This window comes from Lygodium microphyllum, chromosome 27 (genome assembly GCF_053477565.2).
Source record: "Lygodium microphyllum isolate KBCC chromosome 27, Lygodium_microphyllum_v1.1.10, whole genome shotgun sequence".
Taxonomy (NCBI): Eukaryota; Viridiplantae; Streptophyta; class Polypodiopsida; order Schizaeales; family Lygodiaceae; genus Lygodium; species Lygodium microphyllum.
The window spans coordinates 10,185,391-10,207,735 of NC_141161.1; the positions used below are offsets into that span (position 1 = coordinate 10,185,391).

At 41.9% G+C, this 22,345-nt stretch overlaps 1 protein-coding gene across 4 annotated transcripts in view; it reads left to right on the forward strand.

Moving 5' to 3' along the window:
• The window catches only part of LOC148012047 (signal recognition particle-related / SRP-like protein), a 144,184-nt gene that overhangs the window by 101,668 nt on the left and 20,171 nt on the right, over nucleotides 1-22,345 (forward strand). For all 4 annotated transcript variants that reach the window (XM_087669455.1, XM_087669456.1, XM_087669458.1 and 1 more), the window contains 3 exons: nucleotides 5,031-5,255; nucleotides 5,359-5,468; nucleotides 5,616-5,745. In XM_087669455.1, coding sequence (XP_087525581.1) covers nucleotides 5,031-5,255; nucleotides 5,359-5,468; nucleotides 5,616-5,745 — 465 coding nt within the window. The remainder of the gene's footprint in view (nucleotides 1-5,030; nucleotides 5,256-5,358; nucleotides 5,469-5,615; nucleotides 5,746-22,345) is intronic.

The following is a 22,345-nucleotide window of genomic DNA, read 5'->3' on the forward strand; positions in this document are numbered from 1 at the left end:
AGGGAAATGCCAAGCTGATCCGGCTTATTCTAACATATGGGAAGCAATAAAAAATGGGGATTCAAATGGAAGGGCCTCCACTGAGGAAGGAATATCTGAGGATGTTCAACAAGGAAATGGAGCATTGGGGGTTACTCAAATGGGATTCAAGTGGAAGAATTTTACCATTGATAATGATTATTTACTCTACAAGGGTAGGGTATGTGTCCCGAAAGATAAAGAAATAAGGCGCCAGATACTCTTTGAGTGTCATAATACCCCTGGCGCGGGACATCCAGGAGTTAATAAGACTTATAGTCTTATTAAAAGGCAGTTCTATTGGCCTGGAATGAATAAGGACGTCCTTGACTATGTGGTCAAATGTAATAAATGCCAGGTTAATAAAGCTGAAAGACTGAAAATGGGAGGACTTCTCCATCCATTAGAGATTCCTTCAGGAAAATGGGAGAGTATCTCCATGGACTTTATTGTTGCATTACCCAGAATACAGAGAGGGCACGACTCTGTGTGGGTGATTGTGGATAGGTTAATCAAAATGGCTAGGTTTATTCCAACTTCAACTGATGTTAAAACACCTGAATTGGCTAGATTGTTCGTAGAGAACATATACCGATTATATGGCCTTCCGGCAAATATAGTTTCTAATCGGGATAGAAAATTTGATAGTCAATTTTGGCGTGCGGTATTTAGGAAGTTGGATACTAAACTTAGCATGAGTACGGCGGACCACCCGCAAATAGATGGGCAAACTGAAAGGGTTAACCAAATCCTTGAAGATATGCTCAGGGCATATGTAAGTAAAAGGCAAACTAATTGGGAAGAGTATCTACTGATAGTAGAGTTTGCATATAATAGTGCCAAGCACTCTTCCATTGGATATAGTCCATTTATGTTAATGTATGGGTTTCAGCCGAGAGCTCCTCATGCAGTAGGACTGCATAAGGAAAAGGTTCAGGCAGCCAAGGACTTTTTGGAGGATATGAATAGTATGTTAAAATTTGCTCAAGAAAATATTAAGAAAGCTCAAAATCAAGCTAGAGCTTATGCAGATCCTCACCGAAGAGACATCTCCTTTGAAGAAGGAGAATTGGTCTATCTTAAAGTGCCTAAACAAACTAAAACCATGAAAACGGGACAATGTCCAAAGCTTTCACCCAGGTATTGTGGTCCTTTCACAATACTTAAAAAGGTGGGAGAACAGGCTTATAAGCTCCAACTACCTGCTGGTAGTAAAATACATCCAGTTTTTCATGTAAGTAAGCTAAGGAAGAAGCTGGGTGATTTGGATAATCTAATCTTAAATGATAACATTGAGGAGCTATTAGATGACCAATATAATCCACATGAACCAGAAAGAATATTAAATGTTTGTAACAGACGAACAAGGAATACCATTTATCAAGAATGTTTGGTTAAATGGAAAGATCGTTCAGAAGAAAGCTCAACATGGGAGCGAGTAAGTACCCTAAGGAAAAGGTTTCCCAATTTACAGTTAGACCTTCCAAGTATCGTTTTCGAGGACGAAACCGATTCTTAAGGGGAAGGAAATGTTACATTAATAAAGTAAATTACGGGAAACAGGCGCGAGGGACGACCGTCCGGGGGCCTTGGGCACCCGAACGGGTTTTAGGGGAGCCTAGAATGAAAGAGAGTCTAAGAATAGTAGGACTCACCAAGAGTTGACGGCTGGCAATCGGATCACGATGGGAGTTGCCAGCAACTATCTAGGCAAGGTTGGGAGGAGAAACAAGTCTTGTGCCTCTGTCTTCAAGTTCGATTCGTGAGACATTCTGACTGAGCGAGGCTAACTGAGTTTGTTTTCATTTCTGCCCATCGTATCAGAGAGGCTTTTTTTTGGGGGAGGGAGAGAGAGAGTGTGTGTGTGCTGAAGGTTAATGCTTGAAAATAAGGAGGTTGGGGGTGTGGGGCCAAAAGTACCCTATTGTTTTGTACAAAATCGTACTAACACGTACCATACCATACCACACAGATTGTATTGTACTATGCACGGAGACAACTATGCCATTGTAGGTCTGCCAAATTTTTGTCCTCCCAGATCCAATTTCCCAATTCATGTCTATTTATAGGCAGCACACTATACATACTTCATTCAATCATTTGGTATTTTTAGCACCTGGGTGTTCTTAGCTTGGGTCATTCATCATTTTGCCATCCTCATGGCCTCATTCTCTTTCATGCTATTCACTCCCTTTGCCTCTGTTACCATTATTGTGTCAAAGCCCAGAGTTCATCCTCGCCATTGAAGCTTGTGGAAGGTATTCACTAGCTGTTCATGGGAGCATTGCAGTCTGGGCCTGTGTTTCTTGTGATAGAAGGCCTCACAGCTGATATTATTTGCTGGTGCAGCAATGTTCAGTGCTTCCATGATCCCGGTAACTTTTCATGACAGCAGGAGGCTGTGGTTGCATCACTTTTCAGACCTGCCCTCATCATGGCAGAATTCCTGATGGATTGTTGACCATCCCACTGCAATCGGCATGGTGTAGGTGCAGTTCAAAGCAGCAAAGTGCTGTGCTCTCACATTGAGGGACATCAGTCTTTCCTTGTGTTATGCAATTTCTACTCATTTGAAATTTCCTACAGTTTCCTACTGCTATGTGGCTGCTCCAAAGCAGACACACTAAAATTCAACAGTTGTTTCTTGGATCTCCAAGTGTTGCCCATCCTAACATGGACTTAGGGCTAGTGTTAGTTGACTTTGAAGAGGGCATGGCTCCATCAGACATGCTGTTAGGATGCCCACCATATCAAGTTACCTGATGTCCTTCTGTTAGCATACATGCTTTACGTTGTCTTGTGCTGTACATCTTTTGTTTGTGAGCCGTTGTTTGACTCAGACAAGGACATTGGGAGCTCTGTCACTGGTTTTTGTCCATCATCCGTTCATGTATGTTAGTCTTATTCATTATGGGCACATTAGGTGGAGGAAGTGTACTTTTGCACCTGTCCACTCCAGCCTATTCATAGTTGTCAAGTACGAAAGGTACACTATGGTATAGTATGATAAACATGGTACTAAATGGCACCTTAAGATTTTATAAGGTATGATATGATATTAGTACCAAAAAAATAAAAATAAAAATGTTGAAAAAACTACAAATGATCAAATACATGTCTAAAGTCAAAATAGCAATGCCATTATCAGAGTGTAAAGATGAATATACATGAGGTTACAAGCCAAAATCTTTATGGCATACATTGGTGGCCACATGCACAACATGTGCCACAATTGACATAGATGGGAGTGGATACAAAAAAGAGAAGTGGAGGTTGGATGGAGAGAATGGCCTAGAGTGAAGTTTCACTATCATCATCATCATCAGCACCATCTGCATTAAAGTGTTCACCAAGAGAGTTTGAAGATGACTCCTCGGAGGTGGATGGTGAGACACTCTCATGCTCATCCTCACTGATGAGGTTGCCATCATCATCAAATGATGGCTCTCTAGGCAAGGGGATGTCATCATGAGGTATGGGATTGGAGCTACTAGAGCCCCACCTCACATGTCTACAAACCACTTGGACCACTCCTTGTTGATATCAAAGAGTGCTGAATGACCAAGCCCCTGAGGCCACCTACCCGAGTTCCTTTACCATGAACACACCGATTGCGAGTGTCATGAGTGTGAGCTGCTATTAGCTCTCTATAGAGCTCCACAAAGATCAACTTCTCCTCATCAACCTCTTGATGCACATGTGACACTCACAAGAATGTTGCTCGTCAACTTGAAGGTATGACATTGAAAACAACAAACTAAATTAAAGCATGAAGTTGAAAACAACAAACTAAATTAAAGCATATATTCTGAAAACTTATGTTTTAGTGTTTACTTGCTTGAGACTACCCATACTAAGCATCACCTGCATCATGCGCAAGTTAGAGCCTATTCACACTGGTTCATTCCCAGCCAGATTTGGAGGTGTTTTACCAGCTGTTCATGGACAGTTTCCGCCACATTTGCAGGCGCATTGAATGTTGTGCCGCTTGGCACTCCAATCAGCTGAATTTCATCCTTGACGACAGTTTTACAGCCTGGGTGGCAGCATTGTAGTCAGGTCAGAGAGCAGATTTAGGGCCGCTTACTGCAGGTCTGCCAGATCAGCATTTTAGCCCAATTTTGGGGCAGGTCGGCCAGTTTGGTGGCTGTGCTCTATTTGTTGCTGCCTTCATTCCGGTCTGCACCATTCATACCCAGCGCCTCCATTCTCCTCATCTCAACTCGCCATTTTCATCTCTGTCTATCACAATCTAGTGCCCTCACTCATGCAAACTAGCAGTGTGCAGGGGCTTTTTGAATTTCCTGATCAATGTAGATTTGTTCCTTCTTTCTTTGTCTCTCTCTTCCCTTCTCTCTTTGTATTCGTGATCTTCTGTTGCACAATCCACATGGTATCCTCACCAAATGAGAGGAACTGGAGCAGCCTCCCCCTAGAGGAGACTTTATCGATTGCTGTAAATACACCAAATTTCTGCATTTAATGCACTGTGTGGTGTTGGTCTCGCTGGGCAACATCAAACACAAGGTTTCTGGCGAGGATGTCATCATTTAAGGCCCCAGAGTCCCTCCTCAGCAGGCTGCCCTCTTTTCTCAGGATTTGTAGCAGGCCTCTCCACTTTTTGGAGCCCAGAGTTAAGTACTCAAATTTCAAGCTTAATTTGTTTTCTTATATTTGTTGAAATATGTTACAAAATTAGGGTAATGTATGATTCAGGTCCAGGGTTCGGATCATACTTTCATACATGTTTGCATTGGACATTAGATCCATGTATGGAAAAACTATGCTATGAAGTTTATTCTTCTTATATATGTTTCCGTAATGAGTTAATGAATAGTGGTTGCACAAAAACAAGTGTGTTTGGTCTCATATGTCATTTAGTCTCCAGTAGATATTAATATGACCTTTTTTCTTTCAAGAAGGTAGATACATGCTGACATTTTTGCATGTACATTATATGTTCCAGTTCAGTTTGAAGATATTGTTTTTAAAGGTTTGATTGCAATATACAGGTAACTGCAGGAAATGCTGAGGATGTGAAAGATGAATTGAGTGGCCTTGACAAAGCAGTAAGCTGTATTTTGCTCCAAAGAACCATGGACCGCAACCAGTTGCTAGTAGCTGTTACAAGAAATAAACTAAGCAGGCACAAACCGCAGCGTAATACAAAAGAAGACAAGGATAACAAATCACCCAAGCCACTGGAAGTTGTTTGCTTGTTTGATATACTTATTCAAGTACTCTTGAGAAACCTGAAGCTCTATTCATACTTGTTACAAATATCACCAGACTTTACTGCTGCTTAAGAACAATTGATCAGTGCATAAAATTGTCATGCAGAATTTAGTAGATTTATCCGATCTTGTGACATCAGGGAGGTTACAAAGCAGTGAAGAGGCCTCCCTTGCTAAGGAGCTAGAAGTCAAACATGTTTCTCTTCAAGCGCAGAGGTCCACACCAAATTAGATATAGAATCACTCTGTGTAAATGAGTCAAAGTGACCACGTTTTTAAATAGTCATCACAATCATATGAAGCTATTTTCTGGTCATGAATAGATAGCATTAAATGTATTGACATTGATGTAATTCTGTGTAGGTGTTACTTCCTTGCACAATCGTACAGTGGATCTGGGAAGTTTACAGAGGCTTATATGCTGTATCATAGATCACGTGAATATGCTGATACGGCATCTAATGCATATAAAACATTGCAACAAGTGGATGAGGTATAATGAGAACTAAAATTAGGTGTTATAATGTGTGTTAAAGCAGTGTTAGCTAAGATGCTGGATACTGATAGGCTGAATATTTTGCAAAGTTTCCACTGAAGGTTATTTAGCCTCAGCTACAATGTTCGTAGTCTGTAGATTTGAAGCTGATTGGGTTGTTTGTAACAGAGCACCAAAGCAGTGGGCATAGGCAGCTTAGTTGGTAGATGGCTTTGGCATTTTTAGTGAGACATTGCAAGCCTTCAGATGCAGCCTAATATAAGGCGTTTCAGTATAATGTTAAGTCCTAGAACTTCATGCAAAAGGCTCTGCACAATATGGTGAGTTCCAGCAGGTCACCAACAAAACTAAATTGTCCAGGACTAGTTTTCCCTAGTAGAATTTTCGTGCAGTCGGAAGTGACTTAAGGCAACCAGAACAGGGCCAGCAAACCATGAGGGCTGTATGCTGATTAGCTAGAAAAGATGTGGGTCTTCAATTTGGTTAATCTCACAGCTCTAGCAAAATGTTAACAATACTGTTCCATAAATTCCATTGGTCAAACTTCTGTAGTCAATTTTGTAAGAGTGGTAAGTCAAAAGTGTTTAAGTCACTTTGGTTGTGCCAGATTAAAGAAGTCCAGTTGTTCTTAGCCCTTATTTAATGTTAGAAGAAAGAAATTTATATTAACATCTACTAGAGGCCATGTGGCCTATCAGATTATGACTACAACTAATCCATTGTATATAACTAGTCATGGATAAATAGTACAAAGTAAACAACAAGATAATGCCATCAATGTAGTGCAAGAGCTCCCAGCTCTCTTGCCATCCTGCGAGATCCATCATAAGGTCATAGAGGAGCTAAACTTGGCTCTTGTAGGATAAAATTTTCTGAGGTGAATCCTCTAGGGAACGTCTAGTGGTGATATGAGAGATAAGAGGGGTCACCTAACTCTGTGGAACTCTATAGTTTTGTTGATGGTCTCTTAGATGGTCCTTTGCTAGGTGGAGCCAGAGAGCCTTTGGTGATGATTGGTAAAGCCCTGAAGAATTTTGTAAGTGTGTCCATTGTTTGCTGTTGTATGCACCAATTGGCACTGCTTGAGACTGGGTTGCTGAAAAGTTCTTGAAGGTAGAGTTCCAATCATCTTTGGCTAGGGTATGCTATAAGTTGGCAAAAGGGACCCAATCCCTCATGGAAAGGGAAATTGTATACTATTCTCCCACGCCTCTATAGAAGATCTCCTTGTTTCAACTCGTATTTGGTGCAAGGAGGTCTACGTTTGACCTATGCCACTTGATATTTAGTACCTACTATCGGAGACTCTTTCCCCCCTTGGGCTTCCATTGGTGCATAAAAACAAAGTGTTATGGGCACAGAGATCTTGTGCTTCAAGCACTTACTTTGGAGAATCCTTGATGGATCGACTTGCAGCTGCTAGGGGATTTATCTTTGCTGCATCAAGCAAGCAAACATGACAAGAGAAAAGTCATGCTGTCTACTGGCCGCTTGCCCCAAAGTTTTATTGTTGTTGTGTAAAATAAATAGGATCACGTTGGACCTCATAGTGATACTTGGTGGTAGCCCAAATAGATACATGTAAAGGCACAGTGTGCCAAAGCACTTTGGTGGAGTTTTACTCTTGCCATTGTGCATCCATGTTATTATTTTCCCTTTTTTGCTTATGAAAAAATTGAACAGCCTTGTATTGTCACGTGTGAAGCATGCTCAAAAGATTTGGTTCAAGGTGAATGCATTAATTGGAATGCCTCCATCATGCAGTAACCAGTCTCTTTTGTCAACCAAGAGTTGACGCTTATTGTTATATCCTTGGATATCCGGAATGATGCTAGTAGCATTGGCTATAGTGGTCATCAAGTGACTTAGTGCAATTGCAATAAAAGCACTTCAAGTTTAGAGCAGCTGAGTCCTATTTATGGGGTAGGACTCAAGGCCCTATTGTGCATATGATTGTATGATCACCACTCTTGGAATCTTGGCCTGCAGGCCGACGCATCCATTCATTGGGGTGGTGTGGGCTAGTGGTATTAGACGCCAGCTCTTGGGACGTGGTTATGAACCAGAGTGCTGCTAGCTCCCAAGCTTAGTGGTAAGCCCTTTTGGCTCTATGGTTGGGAGGCGAGTCTTATGTTTGATCTCTATATGTTTGTGGATATAGCTTGTGTCGTGTCTCATGTGCAAGTTGGATCCTAGGTGGATGTTTCATTGGTATTAGAGCATCAACCTAATGTCTAGCATGAGATGTGATGATGTGCTCAAAACCACTTTGGCTCATGGAACCATGATGGTTCATGCCTATGAGGTACACTTTTATCTCATTTTGGGCGGTATGGGACATTGCTAGGGAGAGGGGTGGACATGGGGGCACGTATTGTAGGTGGTGGGTATGATAAGGTATGTTTTTTGTTAGGTATTGGTGATTGGGATTTGTGTTGAGGAGATGCTTGTGCTCAAGAGTTTTTGGTTGTACTGATGATTGGAGTCTAGGGAGCTGCCACTCCGGGACTGTGACACGTGCACAAGAGTTTTTGGTTGTACTGCGAGGGAGCTGCCACTCTACTAGGACACTGGCAGGCCATAATTAATAGTCAAATGCTTGTAGCTTGTATAGGCATTATTATTTCTGTCATGACTGTGACATTTAAGCTTCATGTGATAAGTAATGTCTCTTTTACATTTAATGTTGATTGTCACATTGACATTCAATGCTGATGTTAATTAATTAATGCTAATAATATGAAGATTATTTTTAATGTTATGTTTAATGCAGTTAATATTACTGTTTGCTGGATAATGAGAGAGAGAGAGAGAGAGAGAGAGAGAGAGAGAGAGGTTTTACGAAAAAATAAAAAGAGAGAGAGAGAGAGGTATATGTAGAGGGCTTGGCTCTAGCTCGGGCAATAATCTCATGTATTTGCCTATGGAAGTATCGTTAATACCCATGTCGGGGTTTGGGACATTTGGATCGGCTAAACTGGATAGCTCGATCAATCAATATTACCTGTGCATTTGTGGATGATTGAGACAGTGGTTGTGCTGAAACCTTGTGGGTCTCTTTTGCAAAGAAATTTGGAAGCTGCCATTGGGTAGGACCTCCGTGTCATGGAGTTGTTGTAATCTCGGGGAGTGAATCCTGAAGAGAGACCAAGGCATTGTTGGTTAGTGAAATCCATGACTCTAGATAGTGACCCATATCCATCCATAAATAGATAGTGGAAATGGCCTTGGATCTTGTAGTATGTTGGGCATTGACAAACATAGTGCTCCTCTGTCTTTGCCTCTAGCTGACATATTTGGCATATGTGCTCTTCTAGTGGTATGGATCTAGATTTGCTAGTCTCAATTTCTTATTGGTGTGAATGCAGCTGACCAACAACACATTTAATCCCATGTAAGAGATGGGCGTCCATGTATCTTGGGCAGAGAATAAATCCATCATTTGTAGTATTGAGAAGATGCTCTCTGTAGGAAGCCATCTTTATAGCTCGCTCCTGTACTAGTACCAACCATGTCCTCTTGATTTATTGCCGGGTGAGATCCATCTTGATAAACTTGTCTATCCTTGAGTGGCTTAAGGCAAGCGATGGTGCATCAAGGGAGTACTGGAAAGGGGGTAACTTGTCCATGCTAAAACCATGTAACTCAAACCAGCTGACATCTTTGTACACCAGCAGGAAGTGTCACCCTCCTTGGCAAGCTATCGAGAGGACTCAAGAGCCAACTGTGCATATCTATGTTTGGGTAGATCCCATAGGCTGTGTACTTTTGTGACTAATTCAGTGAGGGCCTCTATTACAATTGGTGTGGCTGCTAGCTGAGCTCTGATGATCTCATGTGGTACTTAAGCCTTACATCTGATCATCCTAGAAAGCATGGATACCACCTCTGGCTAAAGGCGTTGGGTTGTCGTGTGACTCTGATCTCTTGTGCCCTTTGTAGGAATACCCCTCTTGATCTCACTGTCCATGTGTCTGTATGCCCCTGAACTAGTGCTGCTCCCTAATAAAACTTTGTCAGGGCTGTTTGTTGTACTTTGTCCCATGCACCTGCCAGTAGTAGGGATGTTTTGACTCTCTAGATCTTCAATACATAGCAGCTCAAATATCTATGATTCGGTATGCTATTCATTGACTATATGGTCCATTGCCCTTGGAACAATGTGTAATATCTCTGTCATTTTTGGGCACACTACATTTGCATAAGAAATGCTCCTCTGTCCTTACCTCCTCATGGCATAGATTGCTTATCCTCTCCTCGTTGGGGACTCATGAGGCTCTACTTGTCTGTATCTCTAGCTGGTGCAATGAAACTCTAAGCTGGCCTATGCCAGCGTGCATGGCATGTGGCATGTAACCATCCATGTACAAGGGCTTGACGATGAATCCATCCTTTGTGAAGCTCATAGAAAGGTCTCTATAGTACTGCATCTTTGTGGGAAGAGGGGTCATGGGTGCCACCAGGTCCTATATGTATGTCTTTGACGTAGGTTTTACTTGATAATCATGTTTCTCTCTATCCATGTGATATGGCGAGATGGGGCCATATTGGAAGTGGGGGAGGCTCATCATGTCAATATCATATTTGGCAAGCAGCTGCTCCATTGGAAGTACCGTGAGCTCGCACATCCCTCATGGGCCATTTGTTAGGAAGCTACTAGTGCTCTCCATGGTAACTTGTCAAGTATGGAGGGCAATGCCAAAGTGATCCTTGCTTTGGTAGGATTTGACAATCAGTCCAAGATGGACCTAGTAACCCAAGAAGCTTTTGTAGTCTAGACTCTTGAAGATGGCTACTAAGAGAAAGATGGCAAAAAAGTATTCCATTTGTAATGGATTACTGTTTAAACAAGCAAAGTATGTGTGCATGACAATGAGGATATTGACAATAAAATTTTATACGAGTGTTATGACGCGCCAAGCATGGTCCGAACTTTGGCCTTCATGACTCGTTATTTATTGGCCGTACATGAAGACTTTGGTTGAGTCTTATATACGTGAGTACTCACCATGCCAGCTTAATAAAGCTCCCCATAAAGGTGGCTGTGAAAAACCATCAGTTGGTTGATCTCTTTGTTGAGCATCTTTCTAGACTTAATGGTTTGCTCGACAAAATAGTCAATAATCAAGACCTTAAGTTCACTGGCCATTTTTGGTGAATGCTTAGTCAAAAATTGGAAACTTGATTGTCCATGTCATTCTCGAAGCATCTTGGGATTGGTGGACAGATTAAGAAGACAAATGAGAGACTAGACTACGGAGGATATGTCCCATATATATCTCATGTAGACAATTTAATTGGGAGCATTACCTTCCTTAGGTTGAGTTTGATTATAATAGTGCTAGCATTTGACTATTGGCTATAGTTACTTGTGCATGATTATGAGCAGAAACCACCTATTGCCATCGAGCTCAAGGGAATCAAAATGCAGTCCGTGGTGGACTTTTTGCATGATATATAGGAGGTACTAATGATTGCAAGGGAAAGTATTAAAATGGCACAGGACCGTGCTACGATTTATGCTAAACAACATCGTACTTCTCAAAAGTTCTTGGAGGGCATATGGGTTTGCCTTTAAAGTTCCAAAGAACTCTGATTCAATGACTACTTGTAAGTGCTATAAGTTATCTTTGAGGTATTGTGGCCTTTCCAAATTACCAAGTCAATAAGTAGTGTATCTTGCAAGCTTGACTTACCTCTGGAGATTCGAGTTCATCCTATGCTCCATGTGAGTCGTATAAAAGAGTGATCGGGGCAAGGTGAACTGATAGTTCTGATTGAGAAAGTCCCACGGCTTGAGGACAATGCTTGATATGTTTCACTCAAACTTGAATTGGTTCTTGACCATAGGACTATAGAATCCTATTGAATTGTTTAAGTATTTGGTCAAGTGGAAAAACCACCTTGAGATGGAGGCTACTTGGGAGTCGGTACATTGAAGAGTCATTCCCCACTTTGTTCTTCAAGATATTATTGAGGACAACAAGCATTCATAAGGGGGAAGTGTTATTTCTATGGACATCCAAATGGGTGCTAGTAGCATTGGTCACAATGGTCATATAGTGACATAGTGTAGTTGCAATAAGGGTACTTTGGGGTTAGGGTAGTTGAGTCCAATTTATAGGACTTAAGGCCCTATTGTACATATGATTGTGTAATCACCACTCTTAGACTCTTGCTTGTAGGTTGACACGTTCGTACATAGGGATGGTGTGGGCTAGTGGTATGGGATGCCAACTCTTGAAATGGTGTTGTGACCTTGAGTATTACTAGCTCCCAAGCTTGGGGTGAGCCTGTTTGGTTCTATGACTGGGAAATGAGTCTGATGTCCAATCCTTGTATGTTCATAGATGTAGCTTGTGTCATGTCTCATGTGTAGGTTGAATCCTAGGTGGACATTTCACTTATCTTCGTTCATTTTGTTCCAGGATTGAGAAGGGAAGGAATGAAAATAACATATGGTGCTTGAGACGGGATGGATCAATGACAAGAGAAGAAAAGGAAGTGCCAAAAGATATAGCCCATGTGTGTTGAATTCAAAGGTTTAATTATCCCACCCTCTAGGTGTTGGTGGTTCTTGATGGCACCATTCTTGTATGGAGGGGACGTTGTATGCATCATGGTGTGAAAAGGAAAGGTAAATTGAGATATGAGAATTAGTGTGCTAAAAGTAGAAAAGGGGGGGAGGGGGTATGAAAGGGAATTATTGTGAAAGAGAGGGCCCACCCAATAGGGATCACTCATCCAAGACGGTTGCTAAGTCTAAGGACCTGCATGACCCCGATAGATATTGGTGCAATGAAATACTCAAACACAAAATACAAACACAAGCATACAACAAAGTACACATCGATAATAGAACTCAAAGGATTAGGGTAACTCAAAGACAATTAACACATAAGATAAATGAAGAATGAATAGATGCAATGCTGAATGCAATAAACACACTAGGTAGAGTGTGGATACAAAATCTTGAACTCCCATATCCTTGAATGTTGAGATTTATGCAATCACACTCTTAAGATAGCCTCTTTTATGGAGTAGTAGGGCGAGGGACATGCAACAATCTAGGAGAAGCTGTTTGAATCCCATAGGCATAGTGAGAAAAGGGAAACTATCCTACAACTATAAAAGCATGTACTTGACTTTGAGTTAAATGATGAATGCTATTGTACTTTGTACTTTTAGTCTTGTCATGTCTACTCAATTTTGTGTTTATGAGTCCAAGCTAATTAAACTTGGAACCTAATTCACTTGAGTAATAGTCAATGTGTCTAGTCCACATCGACATGCTTCTTGTCACTGACTTCCAACCTCTATAGCTAACATTGCTCAAGGATCCGTGTGCTGGAGAGTGTGTCGTACTTTGAACGCATCTCGAAACGCAATTGCCAACCTCCGGATGTGATTAGCAGCCACAAACACAGATCTAGAGAATTTGAATCAAGCTGAAAACAACTGGCGCAGCTTGAGACAGTGGGCAGGACATTGAGAAGTACGAAGAAGATGAAAGCAATAGTTGTAAACTGCAAATGCAGCAGTTTGGCTGCACTTGGAGAGATGGCGGCTGCTGGAAACCTGCAAATGCAGCTTGTAGAAGGTCTAGGAGCAGTAAACCCAGCAGTCGGGTGCTAGAAGATTGATGTGATGGCTATCTAGCGGTGAAATCAGGCTGGAAAGCTGCCGCCTGCAACAAACACACTATTAGATGGCTGAAGTAGGATCAGTCGATGGCTGGCCACCACCATGAACTAAGATATCCACGAAGGAGGGGTGTAGACAGCAGTGGAGAAATGGGCATCAACATTAGGAAGACCTAAAAACATGACATGGGCTGAGTGGATATGCTGCCTTCTATTTATAGATGAGTGGATTCTCCCAAATTAGGGTTTGGCTTATGGGACATATACTCTCTAGGAAAGTTTGGTAATTTAATGAAAAGTTTAGAAATAAGTATGTTTTGGAGATATATTAAAGAGCTAATGAGTTTATAATGCATTTTTAAGCTCAACACCCCCTTCTTAAACCCAAAGTTGGTACCAAAAAGGGATTTGAAATCATAGCTCAATCCATAATCATCCCAAGGCATGCCACCCTTGTTGAGCTAAAACACGCTTTTCAGCTGATTAGCATTCTTAAACAGCCCCAAAACACACTTAATTAATGAAAAACCCCAAAACAGGGAGCGATCCGAGAGAGTTTTTGTGGCCTCCCAAAAACCCTAAATTTTGGGACACCCTTCTACATCTATAAATAGACAGGCTGCCCCCATTCAGTCGCATTCCGTTTGTGTAGGTTTCACACTCTCCAGTGCAGATTGTAGCCATTAGTCTACCTTCATGTGGTTGTCCAGCCTTCGCGATTGCTGCCACCTCTCCCTCCAGCCTTGCAGTACCTTGGTGCCTTCTTCCAGTTGTCGCCCACTCTCTGGCGCCATCTCCCAGACTGCATTTGGCCTCCAGCTGCCATCACCAGTATTTCCACCATCAGGGGGCATCCTATAGCTTGCGTTTGCATCCTTTTGGAGCTGCCTGGCATCATCTCTCTCCCTTCTGCAGCTATTGCCTCTGTCTCTAGCAGCCCCTAGTGTTGGCGTTTTGCAGTTTTCTCTCTCTTCACACTTTGATTGGTGATTCCAGACTTGGGATCCATCTTCGATGGATGTCACACTCCGACATTGCTCTGGCCTTGAGCACATTGTACACTCTTACATTCATTTACAACATTCATTCACTTCAGAGTTGTGTTCTTTCTCTCCCTTCTTCTATTTGTGTTTGAGTTTCTGTGTTTGAGTTTTGAGTTTTGCGTTTAGGATTTGAGTTTTTGAGTTTTGCGTTTAGGGTTTGGATTTTGATCTCTATGTCTGTGTTTCTCTCTTTGTGTTTGTGTCGTGGTCGTACTCTGTGTTTTCCTTGGTGCAAACCCTAGCAATTTTCTTCACATGGTATCAGAGTCGGTGCTCTTGTAAAGAGTATTCTACGGATATTGTGGAGAGCTAGTTTTTGTGCGAGGCACACAATACGACTCGTAACCGAATCACAATGTTCCAGACACCTTCTTCTCAAGTTCCTATGATGTCCTATTAGGCTTCTCATTACTAGAGGTCTTGAGACGGCATTATGGACTCGGTGCGGAGGACGACACTCCACTTTCATCCTCGCCTACTTCTTGTACTCCTATTCTAGATTTCACTAACATGACAGAGAAGGACTTTGAGGAGTACTATCGCAAAAAGTATGGTGATGTTTACACCTCTCTTTAACCAGCCTTCCTTCCGTGGATGGGTGGTAAATCGTTGTTTACAACTGAATAACAACAGCTAACAATAAATGAAAATCTGAAAATACAAATTTACCTACTGATCTTGGACGATACACACCCGATTGGCCCCAAAATTGGCCCCCTTTTCAGTATTCTTTAGCTTTATTGAAGAAAAAGTTGATTTACAATGGGATTCTCCCGATCCCATTCGCAATCCAAACTCCTCTTGTTGTCCAAAATGACCAGCAAGTCTTCAATCTGATTTGCCCCTTGATTTGGGCACTTATTTGGCCTTCACCCACTTCATAGACGACGGAAATGCCCCAAATTCAATGGTTGGTTAGTCCTCCACCTGAATTTATTTGAAATTCACCTTGAGCCTTGAAAAATCCTGAGGCTGCTGCTAAATCCTAATTTTTGCTGTAAATTAGGATTTACAGCAAGAAATTTACAATTTCTCAGCCTCCAAGGGTCCAAATACTGAGATCTTCAAAGCAAGGCTGTGAAATTGCTAGGAGATGAGAGAGAAAGCTGTAGAGAGAGAAAATTCAGAGTTTTTGTTAGGTGTAAAGGCCCTTTATACACTCTCCCATGTATATATTACTTCACACATATGAACCCACCCTAACGGGTGTAAGTGTATTGTTCCCTAAGTATAAATACATTCTTTTATTCTTTGTGTGTACCACACTGGTACAGACCTATCTGATGACTCACTCTCACTCTATCACTGTCAAACACTGTTCAGCTCTGAGTTATTGAACTCCTTGATTACTGTGTTTGCTCTCAGCTCTCTTTGTCTATCTACTTTCACTTCGCCTCTGCAAACTGGTATCATAGTCAATGGCTCACGCAAGTTATTGAGGAGTAGACGAGCAGGCATCAAGTCAATTGACTGGTTGGGCGTAACGTGCAGGCGACAAGTCAAGTGCAGGCATAACAGGCGTCAGATAGGCTGACGACTGACAGGTGACTGCTGCATGACGCTACTGCGCGAGGGGGTTGGAGGTGGCGCTGCTGCGTGATGGGGCTGGAGGCAACTGTCGCGTGACAGGCGATAGGGTGTTCGGCCGCACGAACGACGGGCAGAGACAGAAGGTCAACATCCATTTTTTTCTCTTTAATTTACTTCATCTTATTTTCCCCTCTCTACCGGATGTTCACACATGCAAGCACAAAGTGCAAATTTGTGCAAATCTGTCTCTTAAAATTTGGGGCTTTTTCCAAATTTGGTGCGTGACACATATTGCAGTGACCTCTGGACCATAAATTGCAAACATTGAGTGCACATGCCTCAGAAAGTTTTGGGGATTCTCAAATCCAAGTGAAATTTTTGCCAATTTCTTGGAAATTATGCAGTGTTGGACCCTGAAATTTGGGGCTTTTGCAGAAATCGTGAAATTTCTGCAACATTAGCCCGCGCTTGATGCTTGGGAAGATGTAATTATGCAATTGGAGCAGATTCACTGCAGAAATTTTGGGGCTTTTCACATTGGTGATGTATTTTTGAGTCGTTTTGAGACTGGACATTGAAATTTGCAGCAGATTCATTGTTGAGTGGGAGTCTTTAGAGTTTTGGATGCTTCAAATGTTGAAAAAGGGCAGCTTCTCTTGGTACATGTATTGCTGAATACTCATTATGCAGTGAAACAATGGTATATACAGCATTTGGGTCATTGCATTTGGGAATTCTGGTGATGTATTACTGAAGTGGGAGCTATCCTTAATGTAAATGTATCCGATTTGATTCATGCATATGCTGTAATCAGTACTTGAGACTAAAATTTGCAGCTAAACATTTGCTTCTTGGACACTTTGGAAGTACAAGAGTGTGTACTTGCTGTTACAATTCAAAAACCTTGCTATTGGCTGAAAGCATTTAGCCCTTTATTGCAGTTGTGTATTGCTGAAGATGACTGGGAGTGCATCTACATCTGACACAAAGAATCTCTTTGAGATTCGTAAATTTGACGGGGAAATGGTTTGGATCTTTGGAAAGATTGTATGTAGGGTATACTCTTTCTAAAGGATTGTGATGATGCTTTAGAAGAACATAAGCCTGTTGCTTTGTCTGATGAGGATTGGGGTAAAATGAATAAAAAGGCCATTACTTATATTAAAATGGCCGTCACAGATGATATCTTGGTTGATATAAAGTGGCTTGATATTGCCTATGTAGTTTGGGAGAAACTTAAGGCTACTTTTGAGAATACAACTCTTGTCAATCAGGTACATCTCACGCGGAAGTTGGTCAACTTGAAGCTTGACGAGTCCAAATTTGCTTGAGAGCATTTGAATGCTTTCAGTGGTATTTTGAGTCAGTTATAGGATATAGGTTTGCCAGCTTTTGATCCTAAATTGAGGGCTATCTTCTTGCTCATGACCTTGCGTGATTCAGGGGAAGCATTGGTTGTGTCATTGAGCAATAACCCCAACTTGACATTTGATGGTGTGTGTGGTTTTATTTTGAATGAAGAGATTAGACGCAAGGTAAGTGGGAAAAACAGTGGATCAGTCTACAATTTAAGAGGAAGACCTGAAAAAAGGTATAATGCTACAAATAAAAACAAAAATCGCAGCAAAAGCAAGGAAAAATAGCAAGATGTAACTTGTTATCAATGTGATCGCAAAGGTCATAAAAAGCCCGATTGCAGGTACTTTAAAGAGGAACAAGAACGTAAGAAGCAGGCTAATGCAAAAGGCAAGAAGAATGACAAGGATGGCAGCTCTATCCCTAAAGAGATAGTGATTGATGCCTTGTTAGCTCATGATGGTTTGTCACAATCGTGGATTGTTGACAGCGGTGCTTCTTTTCATGTAACTCCATCTTTGGAGTGTTTTTCTACTTATGCAGAAGGTAATCTTGGAAAAGTCTACCTTGGCAACAATCATGCATGTGATATACATCACTACTTTTGGTGATGGTATGTGGAAAATACAGAAAAGATGTATGCTAGTCACTAGAGGTGGTAAAAATGGGACTCTGTATTATCTCTACTGCTAGGCACTTCTTGGAAATTTTGTTGCAGTTGCTAAATATAGTCACACATGGAGTTATGGCAGAAGCATCTTGGACATATGAGCTAAAAGGGTTTGCAAGCACTCTCTTCACTTGGAAGAGTTAATGTGAAAAGCTCACAGCTTAGACTTTTGTGATGATTGTATTTTTGGTAAACATGTAAAGAGTCCCTACTCTCATGGAACCTCTAGGAAGGCATGTATCTTGGATTTAGTCCATTCTGATGTTTGCACCATGCCAATAAAAACTCATAGTGGCTACCATTATTTTGTGTCTTTTATTGATGACCATTCTAGGAAGCTATGGGTCTACTTGCTTAAGCAGAAAAGTGAGGCATTGGATGTTTTTAAAAGGTTTTATGCACAGGTTAATACTCAAAATGCCTAAAGTTAAAATGCATCAGAACAGATAATGGGGGAGAGTATGTATCTAAAGAATTCAATAAATTTTGTGATGACAATGGGATTAAACGAGAGCTTACAGCTCCTTACAATCCATCTTCTAATGGTATGGCTGAGAGAATGAATCGCACGTTATGTGATAAGATTCGGTGCATGTTGTCCACAACTAATCTCTCGCAATCATTTTGGGGAGAGGCACTTAAAACTGCGATGCATATTTGCAACCAATATCCACATCGTGCACTTGAAAGTGGCATCCCTAAAAAGGTTTGGTCTGTCAAACCTCCTTCATATGACCACTTAAGAGTTTTTGGCTGCGAATGCTATGCACATGTACCTGTTGATAGCAAAATCAAACTTGACATGAAATCTCGTAGAGACATCTTCATGGGTTATGGGGAGATGAAGGTGAAATGGGCTATCGAGTTTGGGTTCCAAGCATAAAAAAGGTGCTATGCAGCAGGGATGTGATTTTCAATGAGTCAAAGCTGTTGAAAAATGTTACATCTAATGACTCAGACAAAAAGAAAGTTAAATTTTAGCATGATCAATTACTTGAGCAGCCATCAACCAGTGAAAATTCAGCTCCTTTTGATGCTGATTATGACAATCAACGTATCATTATTGAGCCAGATGAAAATGGGCAGCAAGGGGAGACTGAATATCAGCTTGAGCACCAAAATCAGCATGCTGAAAATGAATTACAGCAGCTTGAAATTGTATTACAGCAACCTAAACATGCAGTTCAGCAGCCAAATAATGAGGTCATTGACATTCCCTTGGATGTGGATCCATTAACTGATAGCACAGATCATTGGGTAAGAAGGTCTATATGTGTCAGAAGACCTATAGAAAGATTTGATCATTTTTTGGACCGCATTTTGCTCACAGATGAAGGTGAGCGTCTCACATATAAAGAGGCCTTATCATGTGAGTTAAAGAAAAAGTGGGAGCTAGCTATGCAAGAAGAAATGAAGTCATTGTATCAGAATGATACTTGGGATTTGGTCACATTGCCCAAGGATAGAAAAGCCATTTCTAACAAATGGGTCTATAAATCAAATGTGTGGGTGGCAAATCCAAATACAAAGCTAGATTTGTGGCTAAGGGCTATACACAAAAGGAGGCCATTGATTTTCAGGAAGTGTTTTCTCCTGTTGTCAAAATGACCACTCTTCGAGTGTTATTTGCCATTGTAGCATCCATGGATCTTGAACTTGATCAGATGGATGTTAGAACTGCATTTTTGCATGGTGATCTGGAAGAAGAGTTGTACATGAAACAGCTCGAAGGCTTTGTTATACATGGAAAGGAGTATTTGGTATGTAAGCTTAAGAGAAGCTTGTATGGTTTGAAACAGGCTCATAGACAATGGTATAAAAAGTTTGATGCCTTCATGCTCTCACATGGTTTTAAAAGGAGTAGTGCAGATTACTGCTTATATATTAAGAAGGCTGATGATGGAAGCCTTATTATACTTGTGCTTTATGTGGATGATATGCTTATTGATGGTAAGCATAAAAGCCAGATTAATGCATTGAAAAGGCAGCTGAATTCAGCCTTTTCTGTGAAGGATTTAGGTGTAGCTGATCATATTTTGGGCATGTAATACGAGATAGAGAGCAACAACTCTTGTTTCTCTCACAAGAAAAGTAAATCAGCAAAGTACTTGATCGTTTTTCTATGGCTGATGCTAATCCTCTTGGTGTACCTTTTCCACCCTATCTGAAGCTTAGCAAAGTAGATTGCCCGAAAGATGATAAGGCAGCCAATACCATGAAGGGTGTCCCCCATGCTTCAGCTTGTAGTTCACTCATGTATGCTATGGTTGCTACTAGAACTGACATTGCTTATGCAGTGGGAGTTGTAAGCAGGTTCATGTCAAATCTTGGCAAAGCACATTGGGAAGCAGTGAAATGTATCTTACGGTACCTTAAGGGCACACAAAGAAAATGTATTTGCTATGGCGAGGGTACGTTGGATCTGCAGGGGTATTGTGATGCAGATATGGCAGGTGACTTGGATACTCGCAAGTCTATTAGTGGGTATATCTTTACCTTGACGGGTGGGCCGGTTTCTTGGTGCTCTAGATTGCAAAAAATAGTAGCACTCTCTACCACTGAGGTTGAATATATTTCAGCCACTGAAGCTTCAAAAGAAGCAGTTTGGCTTGGTCGTTTGGTCATGGATTTTGGACTGCCCACCAAAACACCTGTACTTAGATGTGATAGCCAGAGCGCTGTATGCCTAGCTAAGAATGCCATGTTTCATGCACGTGCCAAACATATTGATATTCGGTATCATTTTATCAGATAGGTTTTGGATGATGGTCTAGTCACCCTGACTAAGATCAAATCACTGGATAATCCTGCAGATGTTCTCACTGAAAGTCTTGCAAAGGCTCAACATGAGCATTGCATTAGACTTGTGGGAGTTGGTTAAAGGTTCGCTTAGGACCTTTAAGTGGAAGGTTATTGGGTGTAAAGGCCCTTTATGCGCTCTCCTATGTATACATTACTTCACACACGTGAACCCACCCTAACGGGTGTAAGTGTAGCGTACCCTAAGTATAAATACATTCTTTTATTCTTTGTGTATACCAAATTGGTACACACCTATCCGATGACTCACTCTCACTCTATCATTGTTAAGCACTGTTCTGCGCTGAGTTATTGAACTCCTCGATTAGTGTATCTACTCTTAGCTCTCTTTCTCTATCTGCTTCCGCTTCGCCTTTGCAGTTTTGTTGTGAAGAATAATTGAAAATCAGTTAAATGCAGCTGCTGCCCTGCCTCAATAGCTTGTAGATGCAAAGAACTAAAGAAAATTAGTCATTTACTGTTGTTGCCCTATCTAACAACGTGTAGATGTTGTCACCTGCTGCTGATTGGTCTTCTCTTCCTCGCTGCCTCAAAAGGTCCTCTAATGGTTGCAAATTAGACCAGTAGCACCTCCTCCCTCTCTCTTGCAAGCTGAATACACTAAAAATGCCTCTCTCCAGCCTCTAAAGACGTTTTTTAGTCTTGCATGGGCATTTTTGACAAGTGGCAGCCTTCGCAAATTGTTTTTCCAGCATTAGCCATAATTAAATATTAATTTTCAGTCTTTAAATATTGAAAATTAATCTAATAATTGTTTTGGTAAACTATAATTACTTCTACTCAAGCTTCTAATGTTGCGTGTGTTGTGCTGCGCTACATCCCTGCCATCGCTTGTTCCTCCCCTCGCCAATTGTTCGTGGCCGCCCTTGCGCTCCCCCCCCCCCCCCCCCCCCCCCCTGTTGCTTCAACGGGTCCTTCGTCCAATGCCATCTCCGTCTCCTCGTCAGTCTGGCTTCCTCGTCCAACGCTACCTTCGTCTCCTTTGCCATTGCCCCGCTAGCTGAATACTAGCCATAGACGGCCCCACTGCTTGGCCACCCGCCTGCCCCTTGCGACACACACCCATCTCCCCCGCCTGACTTACCGCCTCTGCCGTTGCTCCGGCCCCGCCTAACTGGCTCAAACTCGCTTTGTCTTTTCAAAGCCAACCTCCAGTAGTGTCGACCAACCCTCCCCAGCTCCCACCACCCCCCCCCCCCCCCCCCCCCCCCGGCCGCCCCCCCCAAGTTGCTCCCTCTCTCTGTAGCAACCTTTCTCCCTAGGTAGCATAGCAGCGAGATTGGTAGGTCCTTAGCAGGAACATGCAATGGAAACCTCTGGTCAGACATCGGTGCATTCTACGAGTGTCTCCTAGTCAAACACCTTGTACGTTGTCCTATCTGAGGAGGAGCTCTTAGCCGTTCGCGCCACCGAGTTGGAGCTTAAAGAAACAATGATTTTTGGTCCGGTAGTAGGACATTCCCCATCCAGGGCCCAGCTTCAGGATTGGCTTTACTCCACATTCCACATCGGCACAACGCAGATAGCAGAGGCAG